This window comes from Saccopteryx leptura, chromosome X (assembly GCF_036850995.1).
Source record: "Saccopteryx leptura isolate mSacLep1 chromosome X, mSacLep1_pri_phased_curated, whole genome shotgun sequence".
Lineage (NCBI taxonomy): Eukaryota > Metazoa > Chordata > Mammalia > Chiroptera > Emballonuridae > Saccopteryx > Saccopteryx leptura.
Genome location: NC_089516.1, coordinates 36,494,274 through 36,513,943, shown reverse-complemented (window position 1 = coordinate 36,513,943; position 19,670 = coordinate 36,494,274). Strand labels below are relative to the sequence as shown.

At 40.9% G+C, this 19,670-nt stretch overlaps 1 protein-coding gene across 1 annotated transcript; it reads right to left on the bottom strand.

The window, feature by feature from the left end:
- Nucleotides 1-502: 502 nt before the first annotated feature.
- VBP1 (VHL binding protein 1) lies at nucleotides 503-18,703 on the bottom strand. The gene is made up of 6 exons (XM_066357146.1): nucleotides 18,559-18,703; nucleotides 14,939-15,063; nucleotides 7,552-7,618; nucleotides 6,007-6,105; nucleotides 2,661-2,799; nucleotides 503-1,531 (listed from the first exon to the last, which is right to left on the bottom strand). Exons 1-6 carry the CDS (start codon nucleotides 18,649-18,651, stop codon nucleotides 1,461-1,463), a joined length of 594 nt encoding a protein of 197 aa, XP_066213243.1. The 5' UTR covers nucleotides 18,652-18,703; the 3' UTR covers nucleotides 503-1,460.
- Nucleotides 18,704-19,670: the final 967 nt, after the last annotated feature.

Here is a 19,670-nt window from a genome sequence, read left to right as displayed (position 1 = left end):
ATATACTGGGTATTTATATATATATTTGCTGAATAATTAACTTAATTTTTGCTCTTTTATTCCCATTTCTAAAGAGCTGTATCTCTCCATATTCCTGGATACCTAAAAATCAATATTTCAATTTCCACAGATGTAAACTAAAAAAATAAAGACCTATGCAAATCATTCCTATATTCGTATTACCAAAGGCATTTTGTACCAATGTACTTACCATAGTAAAGTTTGGGGAGAAGTAGCATCTCAAGATGTTTAGAAATCTCAAATTCTAAAACATGGGAAACTAAAAATTATAAAAGAAAAACTGACTCAAGGAACTTTGGTATCTTCTTATATTTAAATTCTCAATTATCTGCTTATCTGCATTCCTTCCAAAGAGATTTTATGGTTTTTTTCTACAAACATAAGGTCAAGGGACATGCAAGTTATATGTACAAGTAAATAAACTACAAATATGTAAAAAGACCCATGTGAACTTTAGAAATAACAACATGAAACGATGCCATTCCAGGTTCAACTTCACCGTTTTATTGTCATGAAATACAGGTACAAAACATTGTACAAGTATACTTTTTACTACATGAAGATGAAATAATGCATTTGTGTTTTCACAAGAATCTGCATCATCTAATACTAGCCCTGTAGCAATGGCTTTCCTTGGAGATTTTCTATCTCTATAAGGTTTTATCATGAATAAAAAAAAAATTCACAAATCTTTTCAACCATTGCAGATATATATATTTATCTTAATATTCCTGTTCAGCTGTTGTGGAGAATTCCTAAGAAATACAAAATCACCTTAGCTTGGAGTTTTGAGTAGGTGAGATTGTTAGTTCGTGTTGGCTGAAATTTTCCTATGTTGGCATTGCAAAGACACTGTGCACTTCCAGGGGATAAGAAAAAGTGTTGTCTCTATAGCCCTCTTCAAGTTTAGGAAGGTAAATAACCATTTCCTGAAAAGTACAGAATATTATAACAGCAACAGAGGACTAGGAAGCCCCATGTGTACTAAAGAAAAGCAAGTTTGCAAATACTCAAACCGCCTTTTTCCTACCTCTAAACTGGCTTAGCTACATCAAGTGAGAGTAACATCAGCTAATAAAGAAAAAGTAAACTGTGCTCGTGTCGCAGGATTCATCCTGCATAGCATACATTAATTTTCAGCCATTTCAACTAAGACTTTTGTTATGAAAAAAAACAACAACAACATGTAAGTAGCATTTACTATGTTGGAAATACAAAAAAAAAAAATACTGCTAGTTCCATAAAATATTTGAAACTCATTTTGTTTTCATAAATAAATAAAATTGTGTTTATCTTTTTTTTTAAACTTTTAACTATCCTTCTTACTGCTAAAAAAAAATCACTCAAAATTATATCAACCTTTAAAGATAAACTTTGGAGTATTTAAAAGGACATGTTTGGAAAACTGAACCATAGAACCATACTTTTAACTGCCAGCATTATGCTTTATTCTTGGCAGCATCATCTTTGTTTCTTCTTTTTACGTCCCAATTATAAACCCTGGCCATATCTGAAAGGACTGTCAAAGAAAATGCAAATAAAATTTGAACGATAACATGCAATGACTAAGTATTCATCAAAGACAAATCACACACACAATAATACTGATGACAAGCAGTGTTGCGAGCCATCTTACTCTATCAATTTGCTAAGAAAATACTTGGAACTAAATTCCACCAAAACGAAGACAAGGCCTCAACAACTGTTTAGCATATATAACCAACTATGGTATTATATTTAACAAATGTGTGCTTGACACTGTCAACAGTTTTAAATACAGACCCTCATCCATGAAACTTCAGAGAATGTTCAAACCGTATCCTGATAGGTAATATGTAAATTAATACAATTTATTTATCAATAATTTTATCTTTCCCCTTCCCTTTGATTTATCAGGACATTCACTCAATTTATTAAGTACCTACATCTTCTCCTTTCCATAAGCATAGGCCCCCACATATCAATTACTTCTTTTGTGGATCGTGACTTTGGTGTTGTATCCAAAGTCTTCATCATACTCAAGGTCATTTAGGTTTTCTCTTATGTTACCTTCTAAGAATTGTATAGGTTTTTTCCTCTGGATGAAGTCGTTACATTACCAGTTACACACCAGCACCACTCTAGGCCTCAAATAGGCCTGCCTTCCCTCACCCACGCACTCAACACCTGCCATGTCCTACGTGCTGTGCAGAATAGAGAGAAAGTACAGCTTCTACACCTGAAGAGCTCTCGTGGGACATGGAAAACACAGAACTACATGCAAATGCTAAATACGCACAGGAAGACGAAATGCCCTGAATGGGTTAGAAAAGGTTCAGAAATGTTCTGATGCTTGTGCTCAAACAGGAAGGATAAAAAGTAACCCAGGTAAACAGGAGTAAATCCTTCCAGGCAGGAGGACCAATGTGAGGAAATGCAAGGGGTGTGGCACTTTAGAGAAGGGGTGTGAGAATAACTGATGGAGACCATCTGGAATCTGGCGAGCACTGGGGGAGGGCCAGGGCAGAAAGAAGTCATAGGCATGAGGTAAAACTGACTGGCATTGAGAATAAGGACACTCTTCTCATTAAGCCAATATAAGAACGTTAAAAACATCTTTATCATTTCCTCCTTTTGTTTTCTTTTTAAAGAAAGGATACTGACTTCCGTGGTAGTAAATTGATCTCGAAGAAAGTCAAGGTCTTCCTCGAGAGAATCAAGATTCTTTGTGGCAGTAGATAAATTCTTTTCCAACAATGCCTGAGCTTCATCAATATCATATTCAAGCATTACATTAGCCTGAAGAGAGAAAGTCATGACAATTACTAAACATTCATATAGTGCTTTATAGGTTAGAGCCGGGGTTGGGCAAACTAAAACCTTTGGGCAAAATGCAGCTCGCTGCCTTCTGTCTTAAGTTTTACTGGGACCCAGCTACTCTTCACTCACTCATGCTTTCATGCCACAGAGGCAGAGTTCAGTAGTTGTGACAGAGACCGAGTGGTCTGCAAAACCAAAACTATTTCCTCTCTGGCTTCTTATAAAAGTTTACTGACCCCTGGGTTACAGAATATATTTACATACACTATATTATTTACTCTTCCTAACAACCCTGGTGAGGCAAGTTACCTTCATCTTTAGAGTTAAGAAAGAGGTTCAGAGAGGGCAGGCTGTTTATGCTTGCATAGCTATACGAAAATGGGGCAATTAGGGTAAAACCAGTATGTGTAGATACCAAATCCTATCTTTCTACTAACTCCATCACGACACTAAATAGTATTATATTTGAATCCATTTAAATAGTTGTTTCTGAGCTTAATACATAATAATTTAAAAGTCTTGAAATACATTTATACTTGATCCAGTAGCTTTTACTGTCCCCTTCCTGCTTGCAACAGATGCTAGGGGTAAAAGCCAGGTGACTGTGTCTAGAATTCTGATGAGCTGCCGTGACTGCCAACACTTGGGAATGCATGCACTTTGGAGGTGGGAACCATACCTTTTCACTTCTGAACTCCTATTACTTGACTTACCACCAAGCGTTTCCTGAACCACTTTCCGCACCTCACAAATGGAATTTAAAAATTACTCAAAGGATTAATGTAAGGATCAAAGGAGACAACATAGAAGTGTCTGGCATAAAGTAGGAGCTACAAAAATACTTACTGACTGAATAGCTCAATCCATGATTAGAAAGCTGTATAAAAATTCTGATAGGACAAAAAAGGGATTCAATGAAAAGTACATATTGGCCCTGGCCAGTGGCTCAGTAGAAGTAAGAGTGTCGGCCTAGCATATGGATGTCCTAGGTTCAATTCCCAGTCAGGGCACAAAGGAAAAGCAACCATCTGCTTCTCCTTCCTCCTTTTCCCCCTTCTCTTCCTCTTCCCCTCCCACAGACAGTGGCTCCATTGGTTCCATCACGGCCCCAGGCACTGAGGATGGCTCAGTCAGTCTGGGCGCATTGGTCTCAGGCACTAAAATTAGCTCAATAATGAAGCATCAGTCTCAGACAGGGGTTGCCGGGTGGATCTCAGTCAGGGTGCATGCAGGAGTCTCCCTCACTATCTCCCATCCTCTCACCTTAAAAAAAAAAAATACATGTTTCTCAAATCCCAGACCCACAATCTCATTCCTCAGAATCAACTTGTGTTTTTTTTTTTCCAGAAAATTTCTGCATTTTTGGCTACTCCTAAAAAGAAAATATAGAATACATTTAAACACACTTTGTGTCAAAAAACATAAATCATTCCTGTGCCAAGTATTTCTCCTTAGCTGACTCATTCCTCAAATACTGCCTTATCAGCCTCTCTACTTCACGATCTCAAGACTGACATGCCCAAAACACAACTCCAAGTCACCCCGCACACCTATTATATTAGTCCTTTGCTGCAATGAGTTAAAAATGTTTTTTCCTGTTCTTTGTCTTTTGATTTAGTTATGAGTTCTGTCTTTTGTGGCCAAAAAAAAAAAAACCCAACAAAAAACTAACAACAAAAAATTAAAACAGGCCCTGGCCGGTTGGCTCAGCGGTAGAGCGTCGGCCTAGCGTGCGGAGGACCCGGGTTCGATTCCTGGCCAGGGCACACAGGAGAAGCGCCCATTTGCTTCTCCACCCCTCCGCCGCGCTTTCCTCTCTGTCTCTCTCTTCCCCTCCTGCAGCCAAGGCTCCATTGGAGCAAAGATGGCCCGGGCGCTGGGGATGGCTCCTCGGCCTCTGCCCCAGGCGCTAGAGTGGCTCTGGTCGCAATATGGATGGGCAGAGCATCGCCCCCTGGTGGGCAGAGCGCCGCCCCATGGTGGGCGTGCCGGGTGGATCCCGGTCGGGCGCATGCGGGAGTCTGTCTGACTGTCTCTCCCTGTTTCCAGCTTCAGAAAAATGAAAAAATGAAAAAAAAAAAAAATGAAAAAAAAATTAAAACAAACACACTCTTATTCCAGGGTAACTAAATAAGTCATCTATGACTTGGCCTAAATTTTGATGGTATCAGAATTTCATGGAAGTGATCCATGTGGCATTCATCCTGGTGTGAGATGGGCTCCAGCCATAATTCTTCTAAGAGAGCTCCCTGTTCCAGTCTAATTTATGAGATCATCTTATCCCCATCTGCTGACGGCCCATATGCTGATGGAATGTGGGTGGAAGGAAAGAGAAACCAAAGTGAATGACCCTAGGATTTGAGCAACTGGGTTAATAGCTGTTTCACTTAAAGAACTAAAGCTAAACAAGTATGGGAATTATGGTATAGAATTAAATGTACAAACTCTGAAAATATTACAACTAACAAAAATCAGGAGGAGGAACTAAGGGATAGAGAAGTGAGTTTCTGTGTACCAATCTGCACAGCTGTCACAGCACCAGAATGTCTTTCAGGGGTGAGTCTATAGAACACCAGCAAGAGGAAGTCCTCCCGGTGGCGAGAGCTGGGAGCAGTACACTTGACTTCCTACTCTGTATGGGAACCTGCCTGGGGTAATAAGACCTATGGACAGCTAGCTGGACAGTCAGGAATGGCTTGGTTATGAGATGGAGAGGAGTAAGACAGGAAAAATCAAAGACAAAGGTCTATGAAATCATCAAAAATTGAAATATATAGTTTAAAAAGTGGAATACAACCTCAAGGTTTCTTGTAATAATCTTTTCCCCCTTAAGGTAGAGATAGCTTTCTAGAACTCATTGGGAAGAAATACTTCTCTGAGGATCAGAAGTACCTTCCATTTTACTTCCATTGCTCTCTTCCTTCTGTTACATGTAACAGTAAAGAATTAGTTGAAGGGAAGTTGAGTTTTGGTCAGTTTTTTTTGGAGGGGAGAGACTTGAGCATGTTTTTGCAGCAATCTTCATCACACTCCTAATTTCAGACAGTTTCTAATATGGACCACTTGAATTCCACCCCTTCCTTCAGCAGTCAGAGGGAGAGAAGCATTTATACAGCTCAAACAGCACTGCTGTGCTGGGGAAAACGTACGTCAGCCGAGGAAGCTGTGGCTGCTCCATTTACTTACCCCCAACCACAGACACACTTTGTCAGTAGGAGGAACTGAAGCTCTGCAATACAGGTTATCTGCCAGTAAGAATCTGGTCTCCAGCAAACTGGTGGACTCCTTCAGAAAAAGGACAGGACTGTGAACAGGCGAGTTTAATACCAAGGTTGTAAAGGAGAGAGTTCACAGCTGACCCCAAGCCATTTAAAACAGTGCCGTCCTGCAAACTAAGAAGAGTGGTAAAAGAATAAATGTTTGGAACCTAATGGCTGGACAAGGAGGGACATGGACTATGGCCCAACTGCATACTACCTGGGTAAATTCAGCATGGCCCTGAACCACTCTCAGGTTCCTCATCTATAAAAGGTAGGAAGAGTCCCTACATCTCTGAAGGCCGTCACAAGTAGAGCTGACACACACGCATGCCAGTGCCTGGTACAGAGGACGGATTACACAGTTAGCCATTATTATTACGTCATCAGGGCTTCAGGCCCAGCCAACCAGTTTTCTGACGTTCTCTCACCAAGTTCGCCACATAAAATGCTGTACTGGAAATACAGTTATTCTACTAGTCAAACAACAAGTCACATATATTCACACATATAATACAGTATTTGAAGTATAATATCCTTATGAAATTTAATCTTTATAGACTACTTTTACTTAAACTCAGAAGACTCTCAAATCCAGGTCTGCCAGTAACTTGCTACATGACTCCGGTTAAGTGTAACCTCTCTGTAATGGTATCCTTAACTGTGAAATGAGAATATGAATCATAATTTCTAAGATTTTTTTTTCAGTTCCATAGTAGAGTCTTAAACTCATTCCTTATTTTTAGGGAGAACAGTAACAAAAACAAAAAACCTTGGATGCTACCACCTCAAAATAAGACATCTTTTTGTATCTAAAATAATTTCAAATTGCATTTAAGGCCGGTTGGCTCAGCGGTAGAGCGTCGGCCTGGCGTGCAGAGGTCCCGGGTTCGATTCCCGGCCAGGGCACATAGGAGAAGCACCCATTTGCTTCTCCACCCCCACCTCCTCCTTCCTCTCTGTCTCTCTCTTCCCCTCCCGCAGCCAAGGCTCCATTGGAGCAAAGATGGCCCGGGCGCTGGGGATGGCTCCTTGGCCTCTGCCCCAGGCGCTAGAGTGGCTCTGGTCGCGGCAGAGCGACGCCCCGGAGGGGCAGAGCATCCAGGGGGCAGAGCGTCGCCCCTGGTGGGTGTGCCGGGTGGATCCCGGTCGGGCGCATGCGGGAGTCTGTCTGACTGTCTCTCCCCGTTTCCAGCTTCAGAAAAATACAAAAAAAAAAATTGCATTTAAGTTTTGTAAATACTACATATAAGTACAAATAATCCAAGAAGTATGGGCCCTAGAATTAAACCCGATGGGGGGAGGACAGAAAACCATGTTTATCACAGAGGCACACAGTACATATCATCAGTTCATATGTTCAAGAAGGCTGACTGATCTTCCAACACAGATGAAACACCAGAAACCAGTCAAGGAAACACACCTGGGCTGAAGCATCCTGGTTCACTCATACTTAAAACAAAAATGAACTTACTTTTTTCTTCTGCATGTATTTTAGAATTTCTAAAGTCTGCTTAATTTCAGGAATCTGACCTTTCAGCCTGTGAATAAGAAAAAAGGTTAACTTAGTATTTTTCAGTAAAAATAAACATCAGGACACAGTCTTACAAGCTTTGCATTTTCTATTGATATGTTCTTGAGGACTATTTACAAATATAAAGTAATTAAGATATTTCATATTTAAGATATTTAATAAAGTTTATTAAAATATCTAATATATTTGATATAAATGTTAAAATACTTAGATATTATAGCAAATATTTATAAAATGTTTATTGTATACAAAGCCCCGTTCTCTGTCAAACACCCTACCATTATTTAACATTTCTAGAACAAACCATATTTCAGAGATGATTCAGAGGTTCCACATTTAATTAGAACTGCATTTTACATAGGTTAATTTTAAAAATAACATGCGTTCAAATATTATATTCTAAATTAGAAACCACTGGAAACCACCAACTCCCTATCCAGTGCTGCACGCAGATACTCCTGGTGAGTACGCTCAGGGCAAACATATATATCACGATAGCTAAATGCTAGCAAAGCACAATGACAACTTCTCAGTATTTGTGCTTGTCACACTCAAAGAAATGTACAGTACCACCTGAATGTGTAAAACACATTATGAAAAGTGTAACTTCAGGACTCTTTTAAGCTTTGGGTAATTTTTAACTTTTAAGTTGATAAATGCTATTTTATTTTCAAGTTAGGTAATAACTGCTCTGGCTCAGTGGTGGAGCGTCGGCCTGGCGTGCAGGAGTGCCGGGTTCGATTCCCGGCCAGGGCACACAGGAGAGGTGCCCATCTGCTTCTCCACCCCTCCCCCTCCCCTTCCTCTCTGTCTCTCTCTTCCCCTCCCGCAGCTGAGGCATCATTAGAACAAAAGATGGCCCGGGCGCTGGGGATGGCTCTTTGGCCTCTGCCCCAGGCGCTAGAGTGGCTCTGGTCAAGACAGAGCGATGCCCTGGATGGGCAGAGCGTCGCCCCCTGGTGGGCGTGCCGGGTGGATACCGGTTGGGCACATGCAAGAGTCTGTCTGACTGCCTCCCCGTTTCCAGCTTCAGAAAAATAAAAATAATAAATAAATAAATAAATAAATAAATAAATAAATAAATAAATAAATACATTATAAATGGTTCATCAGTTTAAACACAGAAATTTAAGAAAATGATGATGGATATGATGGGATAGATCATACACAACAGGTAAATTATATTATAGCTACTAGCAGAACTGCCAGCCTGGAACAACTGGACACACACACACACAGAATGCATCTAGACACAGACTTTATACACGCCACAAAAATTATGTCAAAATGAATCACAGACTTAAATGTAAAAATGCAAAACTATAAATCTCCTAGAAGATAACAAAGGAGACAACCTAGAAGATCATGAGTGTGGTGATGAATCTTTAGATAAACACCAATGACACAATCCATGAAAAAAATAATTGATAAGCTGGACTTTATTAAAATTAAAAATTTCTGTCTAACCAGGCAGCAGTACAATAGATAGAGCGTCAGACTGAGACAGAGAGGACCCAGGTTCAAAGCCCTGAGGTCACCGGCTTGAGAGTGGGGTCGCTGGCTGGAGCCCAAAGGTCGCTGGCTTGAGCAAGGGGTCACTTGCTGTGCTGTAGCCCCCCAGGCAAGGCACATAAGATAAAGCAATCAATGAACAAATAAGGTGCCTCAACGAAGAACTGATGCTTCTCATCTCTCTCCCTTCCTGTCTGTCTGTCCCTATCTGTCCCTCTCTCTGTCACAAAAACAAAAAAAAAATTCTGCTCTGCAAAAAACACTGTGAAGAGAATGAAAAGACAAGCCACAGACTATAAGAAAATTTTTGTAAAAGACGTACCTCGTAAAAAAACTATTATCCCAAACATACAAAGAACTCTTAAAACTTAACAATAAGAAAACAAAAAACTTGATTTAAAAATGGGCCAAAGGGTCCTTAACAATCACACCACCAAAGATACACTGATTGAAAATAAGCATATGAAAAGATATTTCACATAATATGTCATCAGGGAAATCAAAACAACAAGGAAATAGATACCAGTATACACCTATCAGAATAGCCAAAATCTGGAGCACTGACAACACATCCTGATGAGGACATAGAGCAACAAGATCTCATCACCTGCTGGTGGCAATGCCAAATGGTGCACTTTGGAAGACAATTTGGCAGTTTCTTAGAAAAGTAAACATACTCTTTCCATCAGATCCAGCAATCGCACTCCTTTGGTGTCTACCTAAAGGAGTCAAATACTTATGTCAACACAAAACCTGCACACAGATGCTTACAGCAGCTTTATTCGTAATTGCCAAAACCTGGAAGCAAACAAGATGTTCTTCAGTAGATGAAGAGATAAATAAACTGTGGTAAATCCAACAATGGAATATTAGCACAAAAAGAAATGAATAATCCATCCCATAAAAGACATGGAGTAAACTTAAATGCATATCACTAACTGAATGAAATCAATCTGAACAGGCTACATAGTGTACGATTCCAACTACATGACATGCTAGAAAAGACAAAACTAGGGACTACAGGAGACAACAGGATCTGTGGTTGCCAGAGGCGAGGAGAAAGGGAGAGATGTATAGACAGAGCACAGAGAATTCTCAGGGCAGTGAAACACTACTCTGTATGATACTAATAACGGCAGATACACGGTATCATACATACATTTGTCAAAACTCATAGAATGCAAAAGACAAAGCATAAACCCTAAGGCAGGGGTCCCCAAACTTTTTACACAGGGGGCCAGTTCACTGTCCCTCAGACCGTTGGAGGGCCAGACTATAAAAAAAACTATGAACAAATCCCTATGCACACTGCACAGATCTTATTTTAAAGTAAAAAAAAAAACAAAATGGGAACAAATACAATATTTAAAATAAAGAACAAGTAAATTTAAATCAACAAACTGACCCGTATTTCAATGGGAACTATGCTCCTCTCACTGACCACCAATGAAAGAGGTGCCCCTTCCGGAAGTGCGGCGGGGGCCGGATAAATGGCCTCGGGGGCCGCATGTGGCCCATGGGCCGTAGTTTGGGGACCCCTGCCCTAAGGTAAACTATGGGCTTTAGTTAGTAATAATATATCAATATTGGCTCATCAATTCTAACAAATACACCACTCTAGTGGAGGATGCTGATAATAATGGCGGAAGGCTCTGCATGTTTCGGTGGCAGGGGGTTTAGAGGAAATTTCTGTACCTTCTGCTCAATTTCACTATGAACTTAAAACTATTCCAAAAAATAAATAAAGCCTATTACAAAATAATGGTTTAAATAAACTACTAGCAACTTATTCACAAATGAACTCGAACTCACTAACAAGAAAATAGGAAATAAATATGCTAAAAACACTCAAAGTTACTTAGAGAGAAAAGAAAAAAACTTTTTTTCTTTTTGGTCACTTAAGTTTAGCTCTTTTTTTTAATGATAATTATTTTTTATGATGATTAGGTCTTAATGTGTTTTGCATGAGAAAATACGAAAAATAGTTCTGGAGTTCCTATCAAATTAATTTATAATAAAATAGACAAAAGTTACAAAAACAAAACTGTGGTTCTTTCAGAATATATTTAACTAAATATTGTTGGAGATCAGTATGTAAATAAAATTTAAATATAATGAAAATGAACTTAATGCATCATAAAAGGAAGTCACAGAATGTGTGTAGATAGCTAGCAGAGATAACTTCATTATACCCCATGCTACTAAACTTGGCAAGAATTATGTTGGTGAGCCTGCTGCTTAAAAAAATAGTACCATTATCTGGTAATATAATATAATGACTAATCTAAAAGCACACCGAGCATTAACTTTTTGACTTAGTTTGAAGGCTACTGTTCTATAAACTCTTTGTAATTCAATATAAATGTAGATCTGTCAATTTTGCTTATTTTTGTATATGTTGATATAAATGCTAGAAAGATGTATTCATTTGTAAAATATGATACACAACAAGTTTTCTGGCCATGCGAATGACTTCTAGTATATATATACACATACATACATATATATATATTTTGTGTGTGTGTGTGTGTGTGTGTGTGACAGAGACAGAGAGAGGGACAGATAGGGACAGACAGACAGGAAGGGAGAGAGATGAGAAGCATCAATCCTTTGTTGCAGCACCTTAGTGATTAATTGATTGCTTTCTCATATGTGCCTTGGCCAGGGTGCTACAGCAGAACGAGTAACCTCTTACTCAAGCCAGCGACCTTGGGCTCAAGCGGGTGAGCTCGGGGTCTCAAACCTGGGTCCTCCATGTCCTAGTCCGACGCTCTATCCACTGGACCACCACCTGGTCAGGCTCTATAATATATTTTTATGTATAAATATTACATGTAATATATAAAGTATGAGGCATATTAATGAATCAAGCAGCTGCAACCTCAGCCAACTTAAGAACCAGATCCCCAAGGCCATTGTACATGTCCAAGCAATACATTCCTCCCCACCTTTATCCACAAGAGATAGCAACTCTCCTGAACGGTTGTACTCACAGCCCCTTTTATCCTTTATCTAATAGTTCTATCACATTTACGTGTATCTCCAAACAAAATATTCTTTACTGGTTTCTTAGCTTAATACAAATGATTTCACGCTGTCTGCATTTTGGGGGGGGGGGGGGTTTGCTTTTTAAACTCATTTCCTAGGATTTGTTAATTCATTTTCACTGCTGTATAATATACAATTACAAATATAACACAACTTATCTACTATCCTGCTAATGGACACTTGGGTCAATTCGTGGTCTTTCTTATATGAACAATAGAAATCTATAGGCCTTGGAAGTGGCTAGGGGAGTGAGGTAGCTTAGAAAGGAAGTGGACCGGCCCTGGCCGGTTGGCTCAGCGGTAGAGCGTCGGCCTGGCGTGCGGGGGACCCAGGTTCGATTCCCGGCCAGGCCACATAGGAGAGGCGCCCATTTGCTTCTCCACCCCCCCTCCTCCTTCCTCTCTGTCTCTCTCTTCCCCTCCCGCAGCGAGGCTCCATTGGAGCAAGGCTGGCCTGGGCGCTGGGGATGGCTCCTTGGCCTCTGCCCCAGGCGCTAGAGTGGCTCTGGTCGCAGCAGAGTGACGCCCCGGAGGGACAGAGCGTCGCCCCTGGTGGATCCCGGTCGGGCGCATGCGGGAGTCTGTCTGACTGTCTCTTCCCGTTTCCAGCTTCAGAAAAATAAAAAAAAAAAAGAAAGGAAGTGGACCAAGTCTTCAATAGAAGAGTAGGCTAACGGAGAACTTTCTGGGTGTTTTTTCTCCTTCTAAATTGCCCTGGGTGAATCACAATACCTACTAACTGCTACAAGGTAGAAAAACAGTAGAATTGGCCAGAGGGATATTACTTACTTTGGGGTGATATTAGTAATTTAAGTACTTTCTGGTTTGGAGGGGTATGGAAAAATGTTGCTGGTGTTAAAATCTAGGGCATGGCCACTGGACAAATGCTCCTTCTCCCCAACCAAGTTACTGGCCTACAGGGCCTTCTTTCTGTTCCTCTGCCCTTGGCTATCTTCACCGTCATCACCCCTGGGTGTGGGAGTGGGGAGGGGAGACTGCTGAGGGCCAGCACCTATCTTCCCAGCGTCTAGGGCCACTTATACATGGATTTTGCGTGGGTCCACGTATATATGGTTTTCAATAAATACTGTGTGTGTGTTTATGATTTTAATATTTTCTTATCTTTAGCTTACTTTATTATAATACAGTATATAATACATGTAACACACAAAACATAGTGCTAATCAATTATGTTATCAGTAAGGCTTCCAGTCAATAGTAGGCTATTACATTTTTGAGGAGTCAGTGAAATAAGCCAGGCAGAGAAAGACAATTATCATATGATCTCACTTACAGTGCAATCTAATGAACATGGTGAACTGAAGAACGGAACAGAGGCAGAGACAGGGTCGTGGGGAGCAGACGGAAGGGGGATGAGGGGATGGGATCAGGAAGGTGAAGGGGTTAGTGAAATTATATATACATAACACAGAGATACAGGTAACAGGACAGCAAATCCCAGAGGGAAGGGGGGAAGGAGTTAGGGGAGGAAGGCAAAGCAGGTGTAATGGGCAGGGACTGTCTGTTTTGTTCACTGATTTATATCAATTGCACCTAATTAGGAAGGGTGCAGGTGTACACTGCAATTTTTATCCCTCACATTCCGGCCCAGAGCATATGTAAACCTGGAATGAGTATCCTACTATCCCACAGTACTAGAGTTAGCTGTATGACTTTTTGTTTACTCTACAGGTGTTCATTTATGGGAGCCAAGTGTTGGAGGACTTTTGGCAGCTTCTTGTAAAATTGAACATATTATTACCATACAAATCAGTAATTCTAACCCTAAGTAATTTTTCCAGAAGAAATGAAAACACATGTCCACACAAAGACTTAAAACCAAGTAGGGAAACAACTCAAATGTCCATTAATGGGCAAACAGATAAAAACTGCAGTACATCCACATAAAATGGAACATTACTAATACACACATCATAGATGACTTTATTTATTTATTTTTGTATTTTTCTGAAGCTGGAAATGGGGAGAGACAGTCAGACAGACTCCTGCATGCGCCCGACCGGGATCCACCCGGCATGCCCACCAGGGGGCGATGCTCTGCCCCTCCGGGGCATCGCTCTGCCAAGAGCAGAGCCACTCTAGCGCCTGGGGCAGAGGCCAAGGAGCCATCCCCAGCGCCTGGGCCATCTTTGCTCCAATGGAACCTTGGGTGCGGGAGGGGAAGAGAGAGACAGAGAGGAAGGAGGGGGGGGAGTGGAGAAGCAAATGGGTGCTTCTCCTATGTGCCCTGGCCGGGAATTGAACCCGGGTCCCCCGCACACCAAGCCGATGCTCTACCGCTGAGCCAACCGGCCAGGGCCATAGACGACTTTCAAAAGCATTACACTAAGTATAAGAAACCTGACACAAAACAATAGTTACTAAGTGCTTCCATTTATACAAAAGTTCAAGAACAGACAATACTAACTGTTGGTGAAATAATCTGAACAGCGATTGTCTCTGGGAGTAAGAAGGGTTGGTCGGAAAGCGTAGGGAGGGACCCTCCTGGGGTAACTAGGCATGTTCTATGTATTGATCTGGGCAATGGTTACAGAAGTGGATATACTTGTCAAAATTCATCAAACTGAACATTCAATATCTGGACATTTTACTGTACATAAATTATGTTTCAATGTTTTATTTTTTTTTAATAATTTTAACAATATATTTTATTTCATCCAAAATATCATCATTTCAACATATCGATTTTTTAAAAGTTTAAGTCATACAAGATGAATTTTTTAAAGCATGGAGATTCCTACACTTACCTCCTCTTCTTTTGGGCAAGGTTCAGTTCCATGAACTTATACTTCTGGTACTGTTCATCCAGCTTCTTTAGTACCGTATCTGCAGTCTCATTCCCAGGCTGCTTCATGAAAGAATCCACATCTTCCTTTAATATAAAAAATAACACATTTTACATTTTAGAATTCATGCCTCTAATCTGATTTTTTTTTCTTCTTTAGCCCTCTTTTTAAACATAAAAGAAAAAAAGCTTGGTTTCTCCCAAAGCTTGTTTTTAACTAAAAAAGTAATTTTAAACAGACCATTTCAGCGAGTGCATATACACTTTGTAGCTAATTTATTCTTCCTCCATCTTCCTCTTTTTATTCTTATTTATGTGGAAGGAAAGAATGATGACCTTGCCTGCTTTATACAATACATCCTCCATGTGACCCTGGTTTACTATTATGAAAATTACCAGCAAACACATTGTCTAGTCATGTGCCCTAGCCACAAAACAATTCAATAGATTATATGCCAAATGTATTGATTTTATTACTTAAATTTTTCACTCAACATGTTACAACCATAGAAATTATGCTAAATATGCTCTTTAGGTTCCCAAGGCAAGCCACAACACCTCCTTAAGTATCAAGTTATTGAAATAAAGTAAACCTAAAAGCAAACAGAACACTCTTTTGTACGGGAAAAATTAAAACAAAATTCTGTAAAGCCAAGTAACATTTTCAAAATGTATACTACATACTGGTCCTTCATTTTAAGTACGTTAAATTCAATCATCTTATGGTTTCTGGCATCTCTACATCATTATTTTTATGCATGCAAGAGAATCTTAGCAAAACAAAGCTAGAAGAGAAAGAGACACAGCAAGGGAGTGAATTGTGGAGCCATCAAACTAGAGATACAGTAAAAGAAACTGAAGAGGTGAAGCTGAGGCAATGGCCGAATTGTGCACGCAAAATGGGAGATGCCATCTTTCTAGAAGAGTCACTGCAAGAAAGAGAAATAAATCAGTTTCTAGTACACAGAACATGTTATTAGCAACTGAAGCGTCTATCGTGGAGAAATAAGTATAGAAGCATAGAACAGGGCAGGGCTGCCTGGTTTGAGTCCTGGTTTCACCATATACTGGATGTGTTGACCTCAAGAAAGTTCTTTAATCTCTTTTCCTCAATTTCCTCTTTTGTAAGATGAAAAGTTACCTTTTCCTCCCAGGGGATTAAATGAGTTAGCATGTGCCAAATGCTTAGAAGAGTATATGGCAGCTCATAACTGCATGCCAAACATTAGCTAAATCTACGTGTATAATGCCATGTGCTAAGAGAACAAATGAAAATGTTAAGAATTCCATCTTGGGGTAGCGGTCAGAAAAATCTATAGGGGGGTCATGTCTGAATTAGAGATTGAGAGACGAAGAGGTCAGCAAATAAACAACAGGGAAAGAGATAATTCAATTAGAAGAAGAAAACAAATTACTATACCACTGGGGATGGGAAAAGAGTGAAATCTGACTTCTCCACTATGGTATACTACCTCCAATCATCACAGAAACTAATATGCAGTCAGTCCTCTGCTTCCATGTGTTCCATATCCATGGCCTCAACCAACAGAAGTTTGAAAATATTAGGAAAAAAATGTTATGTTGTTGATATGTAGTTAGGCCTACAGTGGTTGCATCTGCACTGACCAAGTACTGACCTTTTTACTTGTCAATATTCCCTAAACAATACAACACCTATTTACATATCATTTCATTGTATTAGCTATTACATGTAATCTAGAGATGATTTCAAGTGTTTGGAAGAATGTGCATGTGTGTAAGTTAAATACAAATATTATGCCATTTTATAAAAGGGATTTGAGCATCCATAGATTTTATATGGGGGCGGGAGGGCCCTGGAACCAATTCTCCATGGATACTGAGGGACAACTGTATATTAAGCACCAACTTGCAATACTGAAAGCATGTTTTTCTGTTTCTCACAGCAACTCTAAGTATCCTTACCCCTAGTTCAGTTAAAGAAACTGAAGCTCAAAGCAGTAAAATAATATACTCAAGACTAAGCAGCAATTGGGAAGTAGAGGCAGGATTCAAACCCTGGTGTATTGAGAAGCCAATGTTCTTCCTACAATACCATGCTATTCCCACTAGTTTAGGAACTTAAAAATAATTACGTAAAATTTGGATAGCTTACTATATCATCTTGGTAGAAATTTTAACTCTTAAAAAAATGCATTTTAAGATGAGACTTTACAAAGCCCTCAGATAGTTTATCTTCCCGAATTAGATATTTAAAGCCAACTCTAGCTGAGCACAACAATGTAGTATCTAAGACACTACGGATATACAACTTGACAGGTAATTCTGAGTTTAAACTATATGTCAGGCGCTGTGCTAGGACCAGGAGATAATGTCTCTTTCCTCCCAGTGGCAGAATATGTTGTGTTAGTAGTGGCTCTGGAGGCTCACAGATCACCCAAGTTAAAATCCTGAATAACTCATTTACACCCTGTGTGGCTTGGGGCAAGTTACTCAAGGGTTCTGTGCCAAGTTTCATCACCTACAAAATGTGGATAACAGTACCACCTTCCCTAGTTACTGAAAAAGCATTAGGAAAATGCTTGGCACTCAACAAATATTCTCTTATTACCATTAGCTAGGAGACAACTGTAATAAAAAAAAGGAACAACTCGGGGAGAAAATACAAAACAACTAAAGAAAATAACTACAAAATTAAATCCCAAAAGATCAAGAAAATTCCATTAAGATTTTATAGTAGCTTAACCAGAGCCGAGTGGGGAAAGACAGATAATACTGGCCTGGAAGCGTTTCTCAGATTTTCTCTTGTTATTCAAATATTTTCAAATACTATTTCTAGGATAGCCCAATGGAAGAAGAAGGATGAAAGAATCGACTTGTTTCTGTTTGTATGGACTTCAGTCAGTCTGTTTTGTGAAGCCTCCAAATTGCACTCCATCTCTCCTGTCTCAACTCAATAGGATCCATTACTAAGTTGTAAGAATGATATACTCAAAACCAAATACTATTATATTGTGGCTTTATTTCGACACCTTCTAATGACAGCCCATTGCCTACTGGAAAAAACCCTCAATTCTTAGAACACACAAGGACTTTCCATTCTCACTCTACCCGACTTTCCAATCAGTCTCTATCAGTCCTCCATGGCAACAGAACGCTGCATTCCCTCAACACACCAGGCTTCTATTCCTGTTTTCACACTTAACACTAGATGTTCTGCATATTCATTGTAGCTTAAGTCACCATATATCTCCCGGTCTCTCCAGCATTTAGGTTGTCTCAAGGTTCTTACTGCCTCGCCTTTCCCAGAGAGCAGCGGATAAAACCTGGCGTTCGGGGGGGGGGGGGGGGGCACTCCCCCAGAACCCCGATCGGCAGTCCTCCCGCGCTAGGCCCCCTCTCTTCTCTGGCCTTCTGGGACCGCGTTTTCCCCGGCGGGTCCCAGCCCAGTTTAGTCTATCCAGGCGCGGAGGGCAAGAGAGGATGGCGCTCTCTCTCCCAGGTCCTTAAACTCAATCATTCCCGCCAACAGTGGACACCAGGGTATGGGCCAGGAAGGAAGGGATCGTGACCTCGGGTCAAGATGTCTATGACGAGACTTACCACAAACACGGCTTCAGGAATCCCTAAGTGGAGCCGCCGCCCAGTCCCCGCAGCCAACTCTCCTAATCCACAACCATCTTTCGCGGTAGCCATCTTGGGAAAGCGAGCGCGCGAGTAACTGCTTCTCCAACCGCCAAACGCCGAGGCCGCGATTGGCTTGCTCACACCTACAGGCCCGCCCCTCCCTGTGAGTTTGCGCAAGCAGGACGTAACCGCCCCTCTCCCTAGCAACCCAAACTGTGGGTGCTGATTGGCTGTGCGCAGGTGAGTGACAAGTGTGGAACGACGCAGAGCAGAAGCTGGCTGTTTGGAAAAGACCAATGCGGACTCCTGGGAAAAGGGATAGTGGGGGGGCAGGGCTGGAGGACCCTGGATATCTGGGACCAAGTTCCACCCCGTCCCCATCCCAGAACAGGCAGCCCCCTCCAAAATGGTGTTCACAGCCATCCTTCTAGGATTCAAGCAAAACTGGAACCTAGATGCCACCACAGGCGTTCAGCCCGGGTGCCTTTCTGATCCCACCATACCAGTGAGCTTGCCAGACCCTTCCTGACTTGCAATAAGTAATCAGCTAGGCACGCTCTCCCTCCCATGAGACAGTGGCTTTTCCTTCCCCCTCTTCTTCCCTCTCAGGTGTGCATCTCCTAAATTCTAAAGGTCCCCACAGACTTGCAACCAGGGGAGCAATGGGCAGCGACAGCTCCTCCCCGGCTAACTTCCGGACCTTCTCTCCAGGTTCCCCCTTTATCTGACTTCCCAGTGAGCTAAAGCAGCCCTGCCTAGGCTCATTTCTTTCCTGTAACATTTCCAGAGAGCCAAAACAGCCCCACTTTAGGCTCTCCTGTTGCTACTTCTATCTTAAACCCTTCCTGTCCCCAGCTTTAATAAACATACTCTCAAAAAAAATCATTGCACCAACCTTACCTGAAAGCCACCTTTGATAAGAATATGCCCAATGGAGCTCAAACATTTTTCAAAAGTTCATAATCTACATACAAAATTCCAAGGAATCTTCTGAGCCTTCTAGCCCCAAAGACTTACCCAACTACACCTTATCCTTCACCACTACAACACTTTGGAATCAAGTGCATTATACAGACCCAAGTAATTGT